General features: G+C 44.3%; 1 protein-coding gene across 2 annotated transcripts; it reads right to left on the reverse strand.

The window, feature by feature from the left end:
• Positions 1-2769: 2769 nt before the first annotated feature.
• Positions 2770-16069, reverse strand: KLHDC8A (kelch domain containing 8A). 2 transcript variants are annotated; one of them, XM_044445896.1, is made up of 7 exons: positions 13307-16069; positions 12581-12633; positions 12000-12415; positions 9353-9517; positions 6698-6913; positions 5495-5596; positions 2770-4196 (listed from the first exon to the last, which is right to left on the reverse strand). In XM_044445896.1, the coding sequence occupies exons 3-7, from the start codon at positions 12373-12375 to the stop codon at positions 4003-4005; spliced, it is 1053 nt and encodes a 350-aa protein (XP_044301831.1). In that variant the 5' UTR covers positions 12376-12415; positions 12581-12633; positions 13307-16069; the 3' UTR covers positions 2770-4002. The 2 variants fall into 2 exon arrangements, with proteins under 2 accessions (XP_044301831.1, XP_044301822.1); XM_044445887.1 differs by lacking the exon at positions 13307-16069 and having other exon boundaries at positions 12581-12852.
• Between the last annotated feature and the right edge of the window lie 863 nt (positions 16070-16932).

Consider the following 16932-nt stretch of genomic DNA (forward strand, 5'->3'; position numbering starts at 1 on the left):
TCCCTAATGAACTAGATTAGAGGGGCAGGAATGCCACATGCTGTTCAGAAATGTGGGACTGTTGGAGGAATTGGTACTTCGTGCTAGTTGATGGGGACATCTCTTACCAGTGCTAAGAGCAGGTTCCCAGTCCACCATTATTTCACGTTTCAGTACTTTGAAGGCCTATCAACACAGCTTGGAATTGAGTACCTGAAGGATTGCCCATCCCATGTGAACTTGCCTGAATACTGAAGACACCTTCAGAAACCCTGCTTTGTGCATCCCACCTCCTGGACTGAGATGAGTGGTGACTGGACCCATCAAACCTTCTCTGCTAGAATGTCCCACCTTTGGAATGTTCCCAAGAGAAATACATCTAGCATCCTGGCTTTTGAACTCTTGACACCATACAAAGGCTTCTTATACCAGCGCAGCCACTGCCACCACCATCATCTAAGGCCTTTCAAGGGATTCTTTAGTTAAACATGTTTCATGCTGCAATTTGCATCAGTGACATTTTCATTTTTGTGCGGGTTTAGTTGTTGACATATACCAGCAGTGCAGAACCTCAGGCCAGAGGGACAAATCTGACCTTCCAGAAATGCAAATATAGTCCCCTCCCTAGGATTTCACAGACAGCCCACCAAATTTCCCTGCAATGGAATTTGTCCTTGGGCTAAAGGAGTTTATACCCTGTCACATTGTTTTACATTTGCACTCGTCATCTGGGAAATCATAGCACTGAATAGTAGAATAAAAATATATAAAATAAATGAAGTTAAAACATTTCAAACTACATTCAGAATTAGGAAGTCAAAAACTCAGCAGGGCAAAAACACTGATGTCCCTAATTTAGTGGCTGACTTTTTGAGCGTGAGAGATTTTTACCTAAATTTCTCCAAGATAAAGCAAGACAAATATATCTCTATCATATTCAAATTGTAAATGCTACTAGTTAGATAATGAGCAGGTTCTTACATAATGCCAAGTTACCCTGCAAATAGCCAATAGTGGACTGGTGGTTGCCCAAAAAAACATTTTTGTGGCCAAGTCATGGCTAGGCTAACATGAGTTATCTCCCTGCCTTCCACCTTGGTGCTCCACCTGGTATCCAAGGGGACTTGGTTGCTAAAGCAGCCTTGCCTTCTCTTCCTGCTGTGATCACAAGCTCTTTTATTTCTGATGTGGATTTTCCTCCCTTCCCCTACTTTATTTGTAGTGACAGCCCTCCAAAGTGCCCAAGCAGCACATTGAAGGGTCTGTCACTGGTTTGCCACCCTCCTTTTAAATCAGCCAAGTGCAAAAAATTGCAGAAATATTTTTTGTTGCTGGATTTAAGATTTAGTCAGACTTGCAGAAGTGCAGAGATGGTCACTTGTGGGATGTCTTGGCTCAGCATTGTACAACTGGGATATTCTGGCTCTACAGTTTAGGGGATTACAAAAGCTAGCTTGCCAGCCGGCTTTTGCAATCTCTCTCACTGCACCCCCGGAATGGAAGAGCCATAGTAAGGCCAAAACAGCCCATTGTAGCAGCAGGGAGGGGTGGGAGAGAACAACCTGTGACTGAGGGAGGACCAAGGGGACCAATACCCCACAGTGACCCCCATTGTCTACCAGGCTCACTCTGGGTTGTTTTGCATGACAACAAGCCCACAGTGGCCTATTGCCAAGGTAGGTTAGTGTGGTGTGTGAACATGCTGAATATGTCTGAGCAGGAATTGACAGTTGGCTTCTCTTTTTAAGAAGTAATAAGTTACTGGCAAAATCTGGTGGGAAATTAAGGCAACCCCTGGCTATTGTCCAGATGATGAAAGAACCACCAAGCCATTTGACTTTTCCATCCATATTTTTTGTTCAGAGTGAACACTGTAGGCTTCCTTTACCCATTTCTCATATGATTGTGCAAAAATCATTAATAAGAATATGGAAGAAGGGTGCATTGACCTGGAGACAGCAAGGTCTTGGGTTGACACCCAGAAAGATCTGCAGTGATTCGAATCCTATGCCACTGAATATTTTCATTCTTTCTCTATCTGCTCCACCAAAAGCTGAAGGTTCAAGATAGATGCATATTCAAAAGAGACTCAAAGAGACATGAGTATGCCATGAGTAACCATGACTACTTTTTACATACTGAATGGAAAATCCAGTGCTGCTAACTACAAACAAGGGCTACTTGGATCACTTCCTTCTTCTCTCCCTCCAGCTGGGAAGTGAAGCACACCACAGCTGGCTATCTGAATTAGAAAGAAGTTGCAGCTGCAGCGAGGACAGGGACTATGTATCTCTCTAGACATTATTGGACTTTGACTCCCATCAGCCCTAGCTAGCATAGCCAATGGTAAGGGATTGCGGGAGTTGCAGTCCATCAACATCTGGAGGGACACATGTCCCCACCCCACATCCCTGAGCAACAGGAGGACATAACATCATCAGTACGGGCAAAGATGCAGCTGAGCAAGTCGCCTCATATGCTCTTTGCTCCTTCATACTTGGAAACTGCGGCTTTAATTGGAAATTGGGAAATGACATGACCAACAGCAAAGATGCACCATGTCCCATCTCAGGGAACTGGCTGATATTGGCTGCAGGGACTGTACCCCAACAGGAGGCAGGAGAGGAGAAGGCAAACCCAAAATAGCTGCTAGTGCATGCAGCTTACCAGTGTAGGCTACAGGCACTCACCCATTAAGCAGAGAGCTAAAAGTACGTGCACAGCATCTTAAGCCTCTTTTGGATGCACAGCCATCTCGGCCATGCTTCCCCAGAACAAGTGCTCACGTTGCCTTATACAAACATATTTTAATTGGGCTACTTGCTAATTACTAACCAGGAGTGCAACTGATCTATCATACATCACTTGAATGACACAGACAATGTCAAGCTTCAGGCCGAAGTAAAGATGGAAACAGTAAATGAAATACAATAAAAACAGCAGGGAAAACTGTACTCAAGCTTTCTTGTTGCCATGGGCTATACAAAAATATTATGAGTTGAACCCATAACATTCCTGCTACACATTCACTGGCTGTATCAAGCTTGATCTGGGTTGTGCAAATGTTCCCTTGTGTGCAATACACTGGGTAATAACTTGGAACATGTGTGAGTGTGCATGTGCATGTGCACTGCAGAATCAGAAATCTTGGTTCATGGAGCAAAGGCATTCTCCTGCATAAATTGATTTCTAGCTACAGTCTTTTAGTCTTCAGCCATCTTGCAGAAGCAACACATATCTCTAACTGCACAGACTGTCAGTCAAGGCTTCAAATTCGGTGCTCTCTCAGAGATAAGAATGTTCACCATTCATCTAGCTTCATGGTTAGGAAATTCAGTCAAGATGCTTTGAGCCTAGCATGCCGAAAAAACTAATGTCACAGCTAAGAACCTTTGAAACTATGCACCATTATAGGATTCCCCCAGAAGAAACTAAGGCTTCATGGCAGGGCTTGAAAGAACACTGGAGCATGCAAGCTATAGCTCTGTATGAGTCTATTCTCATGTATGAGTCCATTCTCAGTCCATGATGAACACTTGGAAGAACTTAGCAGAGACTCTTCTTATCTATCTAGAACATCATATTTCAGAGGAAGACAAAACTGCCTCACAGTTCAGAGATGATGCTCTTCCTGATGCTTGGTTGAAAACATCTCACCTCCTTTGGAAAACTTTGCTTAGTGGTAACTCTGGCATGTTCCTCTGCCATTCAGGGTTGACAGGGTGAGGTGATGCTGTGCCAGGTGGTGGAACTCAACAGCACTTGCAAAGGTGACCTTGTCACAAGGAAGAGCTTCTGCAAGATAGCAGAGCCACAAAACCATGTAGCTACAAAAGGCAAGAGGCTACCTTCTCCTAAGTACACAGTGAAGGGAATAACAGAAAAGGAGCAGAGCAGGAGAGATAGTGTAGGGAAGGCACCAACTCTTCCTACTGTAGTGCTGGCCAAACACTGCAGAGTGGCCAGTTTCTCAGGTGTTGGGTGTAGGATCTTTTGTGTCTGGAGCATCTGGCGACAGGTGAACTAGGAGTCAGAGACACATAGTGCTTCCACCACATCACTCAAGCCCTGATTCACTCCACCCACTGCCAGAAGACAATTCTTTACCACAATGTTGGAACAGGCACATCGTGGGGTGGGCATAGGTGGTAGGCTCTCCCATTTATTTTTTCCAGGATGGAAGGCCTCAGCTGATTCCAGAACAGTTGGTTGGTTTCCTGATATGAGAAAGAATCAGAAAGAGAGAGAGAGAGGATGAAAGCCTTAACCTTATCAAGTGGTCATTCAAACAGTTTATTCTGCATGTCTACACTACAATTTAAATCCATTTCAAAACAAAAAGGACATTATCACTCTTGGCCACCTTTAGTATATATTTAATTTTTTATGTTTCTATACTGCCTAATAGCTGAAACTCTCTGTGTGGTTTACAAATATTAAAACATTTAAAAATACAACATAAAAACTGTATACATGCAACGCAAAGAGAGACACATACATAAAATACTTTTGAACAATCAGCAGGAGGAATTCAAGACCTGATTAATGCCTCATCACATCAAATGCCTGACAAAAGGAGGTTTTAAACTGTCACTGAAAAGATAACAGTGTTGCCACCAAGTGGGCCTTGTTGGGGAGACCAATCCACAGGTGGGATGCCACTGTCAAGAAGGCCCTCTGATTCATTGCTGCTTTCCTAGATTTCCTTGGAAGAAGCGCCCAGATAAGGGCCTCAGATGGGACTCAGATGAATGGATAATTTCCTTACAGCCAGCATGTAACAGACCCTGGATGACGCTGAAGAGCTCCAAGGGAAAAGAAGGCCATTTCCCTTGTTCTAAAATAATGCCTTATTTTCTACATTCTGAAAAAAAGGTGTATGAGGCGGTGGAGGAGGGGGTGTGATCCAAAAGAACAGAAGCAAAATTGGAGGATCACAACATTGTCTAAAAAATCTGTAATCAACCATCAGTAATGAATAAGGTATTGCAAGGGCACAATAAATGGCTCATGTAAAACGTTCAATAGCTTAAAGCTCTTACTGCTAGCAGCTAATTCAAGAAGTTTTTCTCCTATTAAAATATGAAAGAAAAATTGTGCAAAAGCTGAGAAACCCCCAAATAGGTGGCTGGATGCTTGAAACCACTTGGTGATGTGGGGAAGGGAGACACCATTGGGCATCTGGGGCCCCTAAACAGGCTTTGGCATGCAAGCCAGAGGTTCCACACATCTGCCACAGATTATACACTGCTCAAGCTGGGGCAAGTGCTTCATTTCGCCAGCCTGGTTCACTTCTATACCGGCTGCAGAAAAAGGCTGTTGAATAGGGATGGACCAGAGCTGAGGAGACCTGAGGAAGAGAAGTCAGTGCACAGGAACCAAGACAAACTTTCTGGTCCGGCCCTTTTGTCACTCTTGTCCCAGAGCACAGTGGCAATAGCCACTGTTAATGGAAATATTCTCCCAATCTACTCAATGGCTCCACACTAAGGCAATAGACAGAAATTATCCTTACCAAGTCCTCCTGCGACAATGATCCTTCCTTTCAAGTATCCAGATACAAAATCTGCCCGCCGTTTCTTCAGAAAGGATGAGCGCTCGATCTTTGTCCAACCCCCTGAAATTAACCAGAATGCCTGTTCAGCAATCCCAATGTTTTCTACAAGAGTTTGGGGTTTTTTAATTCCTCAAGGGAAACCATAAGCCTCTAAACAGCCTAAGATCAGAGGAATAAGAGAAGGCTTGGTGTGTGTTTGATACAGGAGCATCCTATGCTTAGCCTTCAGACACTGAGCACAAACTATGCATTGCATTCTGGAGGAATTGTTATTGTGGTGTGGCCAGTCCAGCCACATGGGCCTGGCACTCCAGTCTGTTCATCTAGTATGGAACAGATCATACCCCTACAGCTGGTAAGCGCTGGGAACAGTCTGCTGTTGGATGGCACTGAAGGAAGCTCACTGCCTCCAAAGGGCACTTTTCCCAGGGCCCCCTCAAATCTACCACCAGGCCTAAGTGATGAGAAGCCAACCCTAGAACTTGAATCCATCTGGCAAACACTGTTCTACCCCTACCTGCATGACTGCATTTAGAGGGAGTTCACACAGGGATGGTGGGAGTCCTGCTCTATGTGTTTGGTTACCATGTACACAGAAAAAATGCTTTGGCTCAGATGTTTTGCCTGAGACAAGAAAGCAAGTGAAGAACAATTACACCTCATGACAATGATGATGAAAAGGTAGACACACTGAAGGAGAGGAGCCCTTGAGGGTGTCTTGTCCAAGGGGCCTCAAAAACCTGCAACTAGTACTCTGCCCACAAACATCTTTCTTGGTGCCTGCCTTTTTATTATATTCCTTCAGATTAGAAATTAAGCCAGATGGTTGTTTTTAACTGGAAGACTGGTATGCTGTGAAGTGAATTGCATAGCCTGCCCTCCAGAGCCATCTTTATTTGGGTTCAGGAGGTTGGTTTTGTGTTTTGGATCACTGGCTGTATTTTGGCTCATAACGAGTTTATTATCTGGGGAATGAGTGTTTTCTAGCTGAACATGCTGGCCATGGCAACCATTTTATCACAGTGCTCACAATGCCCTCAATAATACATTTTGTTACCGTGCTGAGCACATTTTGTGAGAGTGCCGCAACCCCAAAAAGGTTGGGGATCCTGGCTTATGGTTTGCATAACAGAAAACAGAGGGAGACCCAAGAACATATACCTTGTTCAATGTCAAAGATGTCCACATTCTTCATGAACTTGGGCTGACGATATAACCGGCCCTGCCGCAACCCCCCAAGGCTGAAGATGTTGTTCTCTGTGCACACAAAGCTGGAGAAAGCCCTTTTGCTGGGGATGTTGGGAAATTTGGTCCATGATCTGGTCTCGGTGTCAAAGACTTCAAAAGCATTCACAGCATATTTGGATTGCCTTCCACCTAGGAGGAAGAAAGGATTATTGTGAAAAGTCAGTTTTGGTCTACACTGAATTTTGAGATTTTTTAATCATTTGGCTGGCTTCCCAAGGAAGAGGGGAATAATTCCCAAGAAGAGAGGAAAAGCAGGTGAAGAAGCACTGTTTTTATTTATCCATTTATTTAAAATTATTTCTAGGCTGCATTTAAGAATAAAACTTTCCCAAAGCAGTGTACATGATACAGTACAGATGCAATAAAAATCATTAAATACATATGCATTAAAATTCTATAACACCAGTGCTCACCAGTTTAAAAAAAAATCAGCAGAAACAGGTATTGTCATTAAAAACCAGCAGTCCAAAATGTTATGGGAAGAGCCACCAAAAAGGTGTGTGTCTGTGGGGGGGGGGGAGGTATTATTTAACTGCATTTATTTATGTGAATTGCCCCCCACCTTTCTACAAAGAGAAATGGCACTCAGGGTGACTATCAGAGGTAAGAGGATATGGACAAGCCATCAGAGGAAATGATCTGTTCACTTCCACACCTTCCCCTGATCCTAAGTGGTGCTGACTTTGTTGTAGAGCCCAGCCACTTCTGAAGAGGTTTAAAATAATTCTAACCTGTACCTCAGAGAATACAGTGTGATGTGAGACTGCAGAAGGCAGACATTCCTTTTTGCTGGAAATAGCTTATTCTCAGTTTGCATTATACTGAAAAGCCAGCTCATTAAAGAGTTTATTTCATTATTTTGACTATACCTAGAGATTATAGACCTGAACTAACAGGCCCTGGGGTATAGTATGTGCATGTGAGTATTTGACTGTAAGTGTGATAGATTATCAGACAACCAGTCTATAAGTCTGATGACAATGATCCCTTCAAAAAGGATTCCATGCATCTTTCTTTTGTTACTGCTAGGAACTGCATATCAGGGCACAATCCTCTTAGGGTGCCTGTAAGCCCCCAAGCTCAGAGGCTTGCAGGCATCCAGTGCAGAGCAAAAGTGAGCCCTCCATCCCCCCATTTTGCATTTTCACTAGGTGTGTTTTTTCACCTTCTAGCTAGAGCATCTCCAAGGGAAAGGAAGCTGGACCAGCTTCAGGATACCTTGTATCCCAGCCACTCCAGCCTCTTCCCCTGAAATGTTCCCTTTTCTCCTTTTCCAAGGTTGCTTTCCCAGCCTCAGAGAGCAGCTGCTGTGGCTGCTCCCAGGTTCAAGTTACTCTGCAAGTTTATACAACTGATTGCAACAGCCTTCTTCATTTTCTTCTTCTTGGTATGTGCAATGGGCTCAGATCTAATTCTCTATTTGCAAAATAGGAAAATACACACAAGCATGCTTCTTTTCTATACTAAACGCAAGCCACAGGGCTCAGCAATTTGGTGCAGAACTTTATCTGCCTTGCTGCTGAATACCTGCTTCCTTTTTGGGGTGGTCAGTGAAGACACACACTGGTATTTAAAGAGTGGGGATGAAAAACAAATGTGGCACAGGCTGCAGCCTGTGGGATCCTTTCTTAAAATACCTGCAGTCAAGTACTACCTTATGCATCTGTAGTGCTGTCCTAAACATTCACTCATCCTCAGTTTCTCACAGAACAGGTATCATAAAGGTTTACTTCACAGGTATATAAGGATGGGGAAAGTTCTTCTGGAGCACTCTACTCACTACGAGTGCAATGATAGCAGTACAGAAACATAGAAACAACTTGAGTCAGAAGGGGTCTCCTAGGCCATCTAGTCTGACCCCCAGCTCTAGCCAGTTCCACTCATGTAATCATCAACATGTGGTTGTAGTATCATCATCATCATCATCTTAAAAATGGAAAAAAAAACTTATGCCCAATGCATTTTGGGAACAAAACACATTGGATAGGAAGACATACCTGTGGTGCCAACCATGCATGCCCTTTAGTTTTAAAATATGGGATGGCTCCATTCACAAAAATATTATTTTCTTCATCCTTAGAATAAAAAGGAACCCACAAACTTCTGCAGAAAAACTGATCTGAAGGTTCAGCCGCAGGTCTATTTTTAATACCTAGGAAATTTGTTTCGTTATTTGTTTTTCGGCGCCAGGCAAAGACCTTTTTATTTAAGCAGCATTTTAAATGTTAATATTACTGAATTTTATCTGGCCAGGGTGGCTTATTTTATTTTATATTGTATGTATTTTATTTTAATGTTTATATTTTTAATTATAATTATTTACTAATTGTTGTAAGCCGCCCCGAGGCTTCGGTGAATGGGGCGGCATAAAAATGTTTTAATAAATAAATAAATAAATAAATAAATAATAAATAAATCCAGAGAATGCAGTATGTTTTGAGCAGTTATGGGAGCAGGAGGCAGGAATAGCTGGCATCATCCTAAACTTATTTGGGAAGGAGCAGGAGCGGAAGGATTAGACCGATGTCCCGTCAAGTAGGAGGCAGAAGAGGCTAGAGACCCACTTACCCAGCACGTAGATCTTGGTGCCTCGCAGGAAGGAGGTGGCAGCATACCTGGGTGTGGGCATAGTTGCCAGCGATACCCAAATGTCCTTTAGCATGTCGTAGTGCTGCATGTAGTTGTGAGGGCGCAAGTCTGCTCCCATGCCACCGGCAGCATAGATCCGGTAGTCTGGAAAGGAGAGCAAGAGAGAAACAGAAGGGCTAACATGGCACCAACTTGGAACGTGCCTCTGATTTCTCTCAGTAGCTCATGAAGAGGCTGCTTCACGATGTACGTGAGGTTAACCACACATTCCATGCCTACGTATTACAGTCCTAGCACTGTTAAAATCAAAGCGACCTGGGAAGGAGAAAACTGGTGCCGAGAAACAGCTGGTGTCTCTCTGTGTGTTCCCTGGTAGGAAAGGTTGCTGGGTAGAAAAGCTACAGGCAGGAAAAGATCCGAATCCTGAGACATGCATCTGTGTGCAGGCCGGACAGGGGGTGGGTAGTGGAGCCATGGCTCACAGGGAAGCCACACCAAAATGTCTGATTCACAGGGCAGCAGATGACCCAAGCCGTGGCCCTTCTTAGCCTTCTCGCTCCCTCTGAATATAGCTAAAGCCCCACAGTCCCTGGGGTGTTGAGATGGCGAGAGTGAACTTTCCCAGCAGCATGCTCTGCTCTAAGGCAAAGCATTCTGGGTGGCCTGGCCTTGAAGGGGCAGTTCAGGCCCACCAGCTTTACAAAAGACTTGCTCCTGATGGAGGTGGAAACTGCCAGAACTGGCTGTTAATCTCCTTTTTCCTCTTAAAGAATTCTCAAAGCACTTTAGACAAATAAAAGAGCAATAAAATGCCCATTAAAATAAATAATAGTAAAGGCAGACATTAACTTTACAAAGTGCAGCAAATTAAACCATTTTAAAGTTGCATGTTAATATGATGACGAATGTCAAAAGTCTCTCATGGATGCTCAACATCAAAAAGAGAAAGGGCTTTGGAGGATTTTTGCGGGAAAGGTATTCCACATTCTTGGTGCCACCACTGCCGAGGTCTGAACTCATGTACCTGCCCATCAGATCTCACATAAGCATGGAATCCTGATGGAAGGACAAGCCCATGAGGGAACAGACAGCCCTTGCGGGAAATAAAAGTGTCAGTGGAAGCTCATCTGTTCATTTGAGTAACAGACATGCTCCCCTGAACAGGATTGGGATCATAGTGGAGGGCCACAAGTAAGCTCTCCCCCACTACTAGGATCCTAATCTGGATAAAATGTCATCCCCTGCACCTGTCAGTCATACTTTAAAATCCATTCAGACAATTGATACATGCATGAAAGGTGTCAGATTTAGATTGTTCCAAAAGTACCCCAGCCAACTTCAAACTGCTTAGGGCTTTGCATATTAAAATAAACACAATACCCACAGAGTCATAAAGCTGGTTCCTTAGCTAATCTGACCCAGCCTTCCTCAACCTGATCTCCTCCAGATGCACTAGATTACAATCCTTGTCATCTTTGGCTGGCGTGGCCATTTCCACTGGGGGGGATGATGGTTGTGGACAGATACATCCAAATGGCCCTTGGTTGAGGACGTCCTGGTGTAGCCCAGACCCAGCATTAGGGTAGGAACTTGCACTTATAATCTTACCAAGGATTTATCTACAAGCATTGTCCAAAGGATGTGGAGCAGCAATGAACAATGTACACCTCCAATCTTAACAATCCCAATGGATGCTTCTCTCCTAAGCCACCCTTGCTTGAGCAACAATTTAGGTACCCAAGAGCAGGCATGGGTGATGTGAAGTTTCTGACCCTCTCCTTCCTAAGAACTTTCAGTCATCACATTGTGACTGAAATGGCACAGGATTTCAAAAGCAGTATAATAAGTGAAGCAGATTTATGCTTTCAGGGAGTGCAATTCTCTGCTACACGCACATGCAGCTTGCTCAGCAATGGCTTTAGCTTTCATGTTCCATTGCCACCCTTAAAGCAATACTTCTCAAAAACAGCCCCTGGGAACACCACTATTATCACATCCCCCAAGACCTGTCCTCCATTTCAGAATCACCGCTTCAGAATGCTTGTACTTTTCAGTTCTCCAGAACCTGATACAATGTGGAGTAGTATATAAATGTTGCAAATTAATTTTAAAAAATTCTTTGTGCACTGCTCTGAAAATACTGAAACTGTGCCATGCCCTAGAAAGCGTGGATTTGTTTGCCCTTCAAGAACTGCAAAAACAGCTCTGCAAAAGAGAAAAACAAACAGATTCCTGTATTTGGCAGAAATACAGAATGTTCCTGGCTGTTAGGGTGTTTTTTTTCCTTTTTGCAAGAGATGTGGAGATCAGAGAAACAGATGGTATGCTCCAATTACAAGACAGACTTCACAGCTTGTTCTAGGGTGGGCTGTTGAGAATCACCTGGCCTCAGCCAGAACAATTTAAAGAAATTCATTCCAACAACTCATGTACAAGCGTCAAAGGTGAGCAGCCAAAATTGGCCAATAGCTCCCCACTGACAAGACCTGTCTCTGAGTGAGGAGAAATTGACCGGGCTGTACCAATCAAATTACTTAGAAGTAATTTGGGATGAGGGAGGGTGGCCCTTTCCTAAAAGCCAATGTTATGGTGTCACCAGCAACTTCAGTAAAAGGATCCCTCTTGCCTTTCACAGTCACAGAGATCCCCATGGAGGCTTCCCTCAATGAGCTTCTTTTCTTCCACTTGCCCTCGTCTATGTTGTACATCTCCACAATCTTCAAGGGCATCTGATTGGCTCCGACGCCTCCAATAACCATTATTCTCTTGCCCAGCGTAGCCACAGCTACACCAGCTCTGGCTGTTGGCATAGGAGGGAGGGAATTCCACTGATTGGCTTCAGGGGAATACACCTCAAAACAGTCCATGGGGACACCATTGTCGTCACAGCCCCCGATGGCAAAGATCTGCCCGCCAGCCTCCACCAGGGAGCAATAGACTCTTGGGCTGGGCAGAGGCGCCAGAGTTTTCCATTGAAAGTCTTTGATGCTCGGCACTTCCATCTCAGGGACCAGGTGGCATCTGTTAAGCAGCCCGCTTATTCTGCATCAAAACAAAACAAAATACAAACGTCTCAGTCACACAGAGAAAACCAAACTGGAAATTGAGATTAGAAACTAGAGCTCAGCAAAGAATACCTCCCTGCTCCCGCCACCACCAAAAATAATGTCCTGTCTGCTCCACAGACACACAAAGCAGAGGATGTACCTTTCACTGAGTCTCTGTTAATCCTCCATTTCGGCATCTGCTGAGTCCTGATCCTAAAACATCACAATAAAACAAACAGGTTTGATTCACTGCTCTGTTTCTGCTTCCTGAAAGTGATAGACCTAGCTGAAGCTGCCCTGTTTCAAAAGCTTTCTTTCTATGAACTTTCTTTCTCTCAAAGGCCTCTCTTTCAAAATCCCTTGGTTAGTCTGCTCTGCCTTCGGTGTCTTCCTGGACCAGCTACAGTCACATCTTTCCCCTCCCCCTGAACCTGACTCTGCCTTACGCAGCAGAGTGCTGAGCTGTAAGCGTGCGAGAGAACAGCCCATTAGTTAGGATACAGTCAGAGTCACAAGCTCCTATTGCAAGCCAAGGGATTATTTTTGCTCTCTTGCTCCGAACAGCTGACAAGTATGTAGATGAGATGGATAAATGTTGGAAAACGGAGAGCTGTGTGTACAGAGAGAGGCAGCTGCTGAATGCTCCCCACCTGAACCCAGGCAGCTACAGACAAAAACCTGAAGCTTCATTACAGAACCATTTTGAAAGAACCTTAGACTGCCTTGAAGAAGTAAGTTCATGTGCTTTGATTTGCTTCTCTGGCCTCCTATATGAACTGTAGTAAAAATTTAAATATCGCACAAGTAAGTCTTATATATGTAATGCTGTCCAGTGTAAAAGCTCTTTAGTGTGTGAAGTTTCCCAGTGCAGGGTGCATCTACTCACCGATGCTGCCCCAGGAACAAGCAGTGCAAATGCTAAACGCACCAGGTCTGCACAAGAGTAGCTGTATTCCAACACTGCACTCTTCATGTGCACTCATCAGTGTGAGCACATGTTTTCCTATGGCCTATATGTGGGGAGAGCAATATTTATTTTGTGCCTCAGGCGTCTGGAGAATTTCTGGGGCATGATAACCATTGGCCCATCCACAAGCAACCCAAAAAGGAGGGGAAATAGATTGTGCCTGTTGCACTGGGGCAGCTGTAAGCTTCCTTTTTCCTCCTCCTAAACTTGCAGTCAAGGGGTCAGTGAGGAAGGGGTGTAGCACTCAGTTAGAGTATGAACGTTAGAGTGGAGAAGGTGACAAGGGCACTGTATTCCCGTGACCCAAACATTTTTTGCGAAGCCTGTCCTTCTGACACAATCAGCAATGTTTCTAGGTGTGGCTCTTGCATATTGTTGCAAGGGCAACACAGATGGTTTTCAAGGTCATAGATTCAGGATTCTTTCCATAAACTTGCTTTCACCAGCAGATAGTAGGACAACCACATATATACATCCAAAGAGGAGAAAATGCATCCTCCACTACCTCAAAACAGGATAAAAGAGAAAACCAGCTTGTATATAATTGGAATGTGTAAACTATTACCAGCAAACTGAGAAATAATACATTTCACTATAGCTAATAAGGATGTCACCAGAGTCCCTGGTTGCCTGTGCTAGTGCTAAGTGTTCGTTCTCATGGCTCTTCCTGTTTAAAGACTTAGACTTGACAGCCCTTCAAACAGGATGTCTCTGCCCTTCATAACAGAAGACAGACCGGCCACCCTAGCAAAGCACTCCATGCTATTTATAAACATGGATGCACGCTTACATTCACCTAGGTTTTTCTCAGTTTGTTGCATGATTGCAGTAGCGTCAGATTTCTATCCAGTCTCGCATCCTTCCCTTGCTTATTTTTCTCCTGATTATTCTACAGGCAATTTGGAAAGTTCAGCTTTATACACACAATTCGACAAAGCAGAGCCTCAGCCACCTCTTTGCTTTGAGTTGATCCTCCTTCAGTCCCTCATCTAATTTTTAAAAGATGAGCCATAAATGGGGAAGAAGGGTAGTGTTTTCCTGACCAAACAAGAGCCTTGTCAGTTTTACTTGTTCAAGTCGAAAACAGGCAGCAAATACAATTGACAAGATTATAACAATATATTTTTAAAATCAGTAGAGGAAGAAGAAGGTTGCAGCAGGGGAGTTGGGGGAAGAAAGTTCTTTTAAAAACAACAATATCTATTAAATTCCCAAGTGTGCAAGTGACCCAGGAGAAAAGCCTTTTCAAGGGTACCCCCCAATGCCCTTCTATGGGCAATGGTGTCCTCAAGAAGGCCTGTCCAGATTATAATAACTGGACCAGTTCATAATGAGGCAGACAGTCCCTTAGGTAGTCATGTCCTAAGCTGTTTAGGGCTTTAGAGCTTAAAACCGGCAGCTTTGATTGAAAGCAAGGGGCAATCAGTGCAGGCCTCTCAAGTCAGGGCTAAGGTGGTCGCAATACTATAGCCCTATTAGCATCCTAGCTGCTGGAATCTGCACCAGTCATGGCTTCTGTACATGCTTCATCCCGACCAAAGCATGTTGGAGTCCTGTAAGCAGGATGGAGCCAAGGAATGAATAACTCGGTTCACCAGAAAAGGCATTATGACTTTTTTCAAAAATGGTAGTTTAAGAAAATGTATTGCTCTTTTCAGTAATATAATTCAATTGTGTTGTTCTTTGCTTTCTCATTTTGTATTTTATCATTCTGATAGACTGTTTATAATTTCTCCATCAAAAATTGATGAAATATGAACAATATTTTCCCTCTCCATCCCCAGAAATGGCCATGTGAAATCAAAATGGAATAAGAATCTTTCCCTTCCCTCCCTCCAGCAACAGCTTTTCCTTTCATCACATGGAGGCATATATTGGTGCTACCTCAGTGGTTATTATCCAGAAACAAATAGATACAATCACAGCTCCTAGCTGTGCGGGGTCCTCGGGTTCCTGGGCACATTTTCAGCTCTCAGCAAGTGACAAGCTTTCAAAAAATATCATCACAGCAAGGGCAGGAAAGGTACCATCTCAGATACAAAACCAGTGGGAGGTCAGGTTTTTTTGAAACTTGTTTCCAGGGGTTAATTCAAATGTGTATTTCTCAGATTTCCAGGATAGCGGAATACGCAGGGCTATTTGGTAAACTGGCAATCTCTAGCATCCTGGGAGCCAATACACATCTATACAAATGCAGAAATTAGGCGAATTGGTCAAATTCTAATAATTTAGCAGAATATTAACAGATTATCATCCTTCTAATCAACCCACAGAAGAGGTTTTCCCCATGATTAGAACGCCTGACCATTTTGGGCAGCCCACGATGCACTCCCAAAACTGTCCTTCCCACAGTATTTATGTCCTTAGACTTCAGATTCCTTCAGGCTGCTTTAATCGTATCTTCCTTCTCATGGTTTCCATGCTGTATGAATTCTGGGGTATGTACTACGTACCTGTTGAGGTTCAGCAACCTTTCTTCCTGGGGTAGCAGGGCTCATCTTACAGCCCCGCCCCAACTTCTTATACAATTCAATCATTAGAAAGCAATATATGGCAAAATGTGACCCAACACTGCTTGTGGGTCCCTTCAAATGACCTCTTGCACAATTGCAGCACTATTGGTGTGTGACATTTGATCATACTCTAAACACAGCAGACATTGCAATCCATTCATGCTCACTAAGCAGCAGGGGAATTTGGCAAAAAAAACAAAACAAAACAAAACAAAAAACATGGTACAGTGGTGCATCGTGAACGAAAGCAGCTCTGGTTAAACTTCTCCCCAAATGTTTACATATGCAATGCAGGGAATTGCTACCTCATGAGTAAATATAGATTCTCATTTACCATATGTTAAAATATGGTGTGCTTTGGAAAACATGGCAAATGGGTGCTTCTTTTATCTTGGAACATAAGGCATTTGTTGGACACTTTGAAAGGGAAATATGAATACTTTATCTCATAGGCGTACTTCCATTCGCCTGAATCTATATTAAGTGGTAACAACCTCTAGGGGTGAGAGGTAGATGGATAGATACCGTATTTTTCGCTCTATAAGACACACTTTCCCCCCACAAAAGGGGAAATGTCTGTGCGTCTTATAGAGCGAATGTGTGTGTGCCCGACGCCCGGGACGCTGCCGGCCCGCCTGCACCACGTGGCACCACCTGGCTGGCACGTGCTTGGTGCACCCTGCTCCACCCCCCCCCCCCGGCGCAGGTGAGAGCTGTGCCGCTCAGGGGGAGCGGTGTGGAGGAGGAGGAGCCGCGGCCTTTAACCCGCCGGCCGCACGGAGAGACGGACTGCTCAACCCCACCGCCCGGGAAGACCTGCCGCTGCGCCGCCCGGAAGACCACCGCTGGCACGCTGCTGGCCCAGCTGCACCACACCTGGCCGGCACGCACTCAGCACGCCCTGCTCCGCCCCCCTCCTCCAGCGCAGGTGAGAGCTGTTAATCACAGGTAGGTGTGTGTTGTCAAATGGCAACCCGTCTTTTAATGAAGCCCATGGGGAAGTGATGGGGAATGTGCCTGTGATTATCAGGA

Source organism: Varanus komodoensis, unplaced genomic scaffold (assembly GCF_004798865.1).
Source record: "Varanus komodoensis strain SLA01 unplaced genomic scaffold, ASM479886v1 scaffold1, whole genome shotgun sequence".
NCBI classification, from domain to species: Eukaryota; Metazoa; Chordata; class Lepidosauria; order Squamata; family Varanidae; genus Varanus; species Varanus komodoensis.

What these genes read in the sequence shown, in the direction of transcription:
- KLHDC8A (XM_044445896.1), bottom strand. Translation starts at nt 12,375, where the DNA reads ATGGAAGTGCCGAGCATCAAAGACTTTCAATGGAAAACTCTGGCGCCT. An exon ending in CACCAAGATCTACGTGCTGG is followed by an intron (nt 6,914 to 9,352) that starts GTAAGTGGGTCT and finishes TCTTCCTCCTAG; the next exon opens with GTGGAAGGCAATCCAAATAT. An exon ending in CATCTTTGACATTGAACAAG is followed by an intron (nt 5,597 to 6,697) that starts GTATATGTTCTT and finishes GGTTAATTTCAG; the next exon opens with GGGGTTGGACAAAGATCGAG.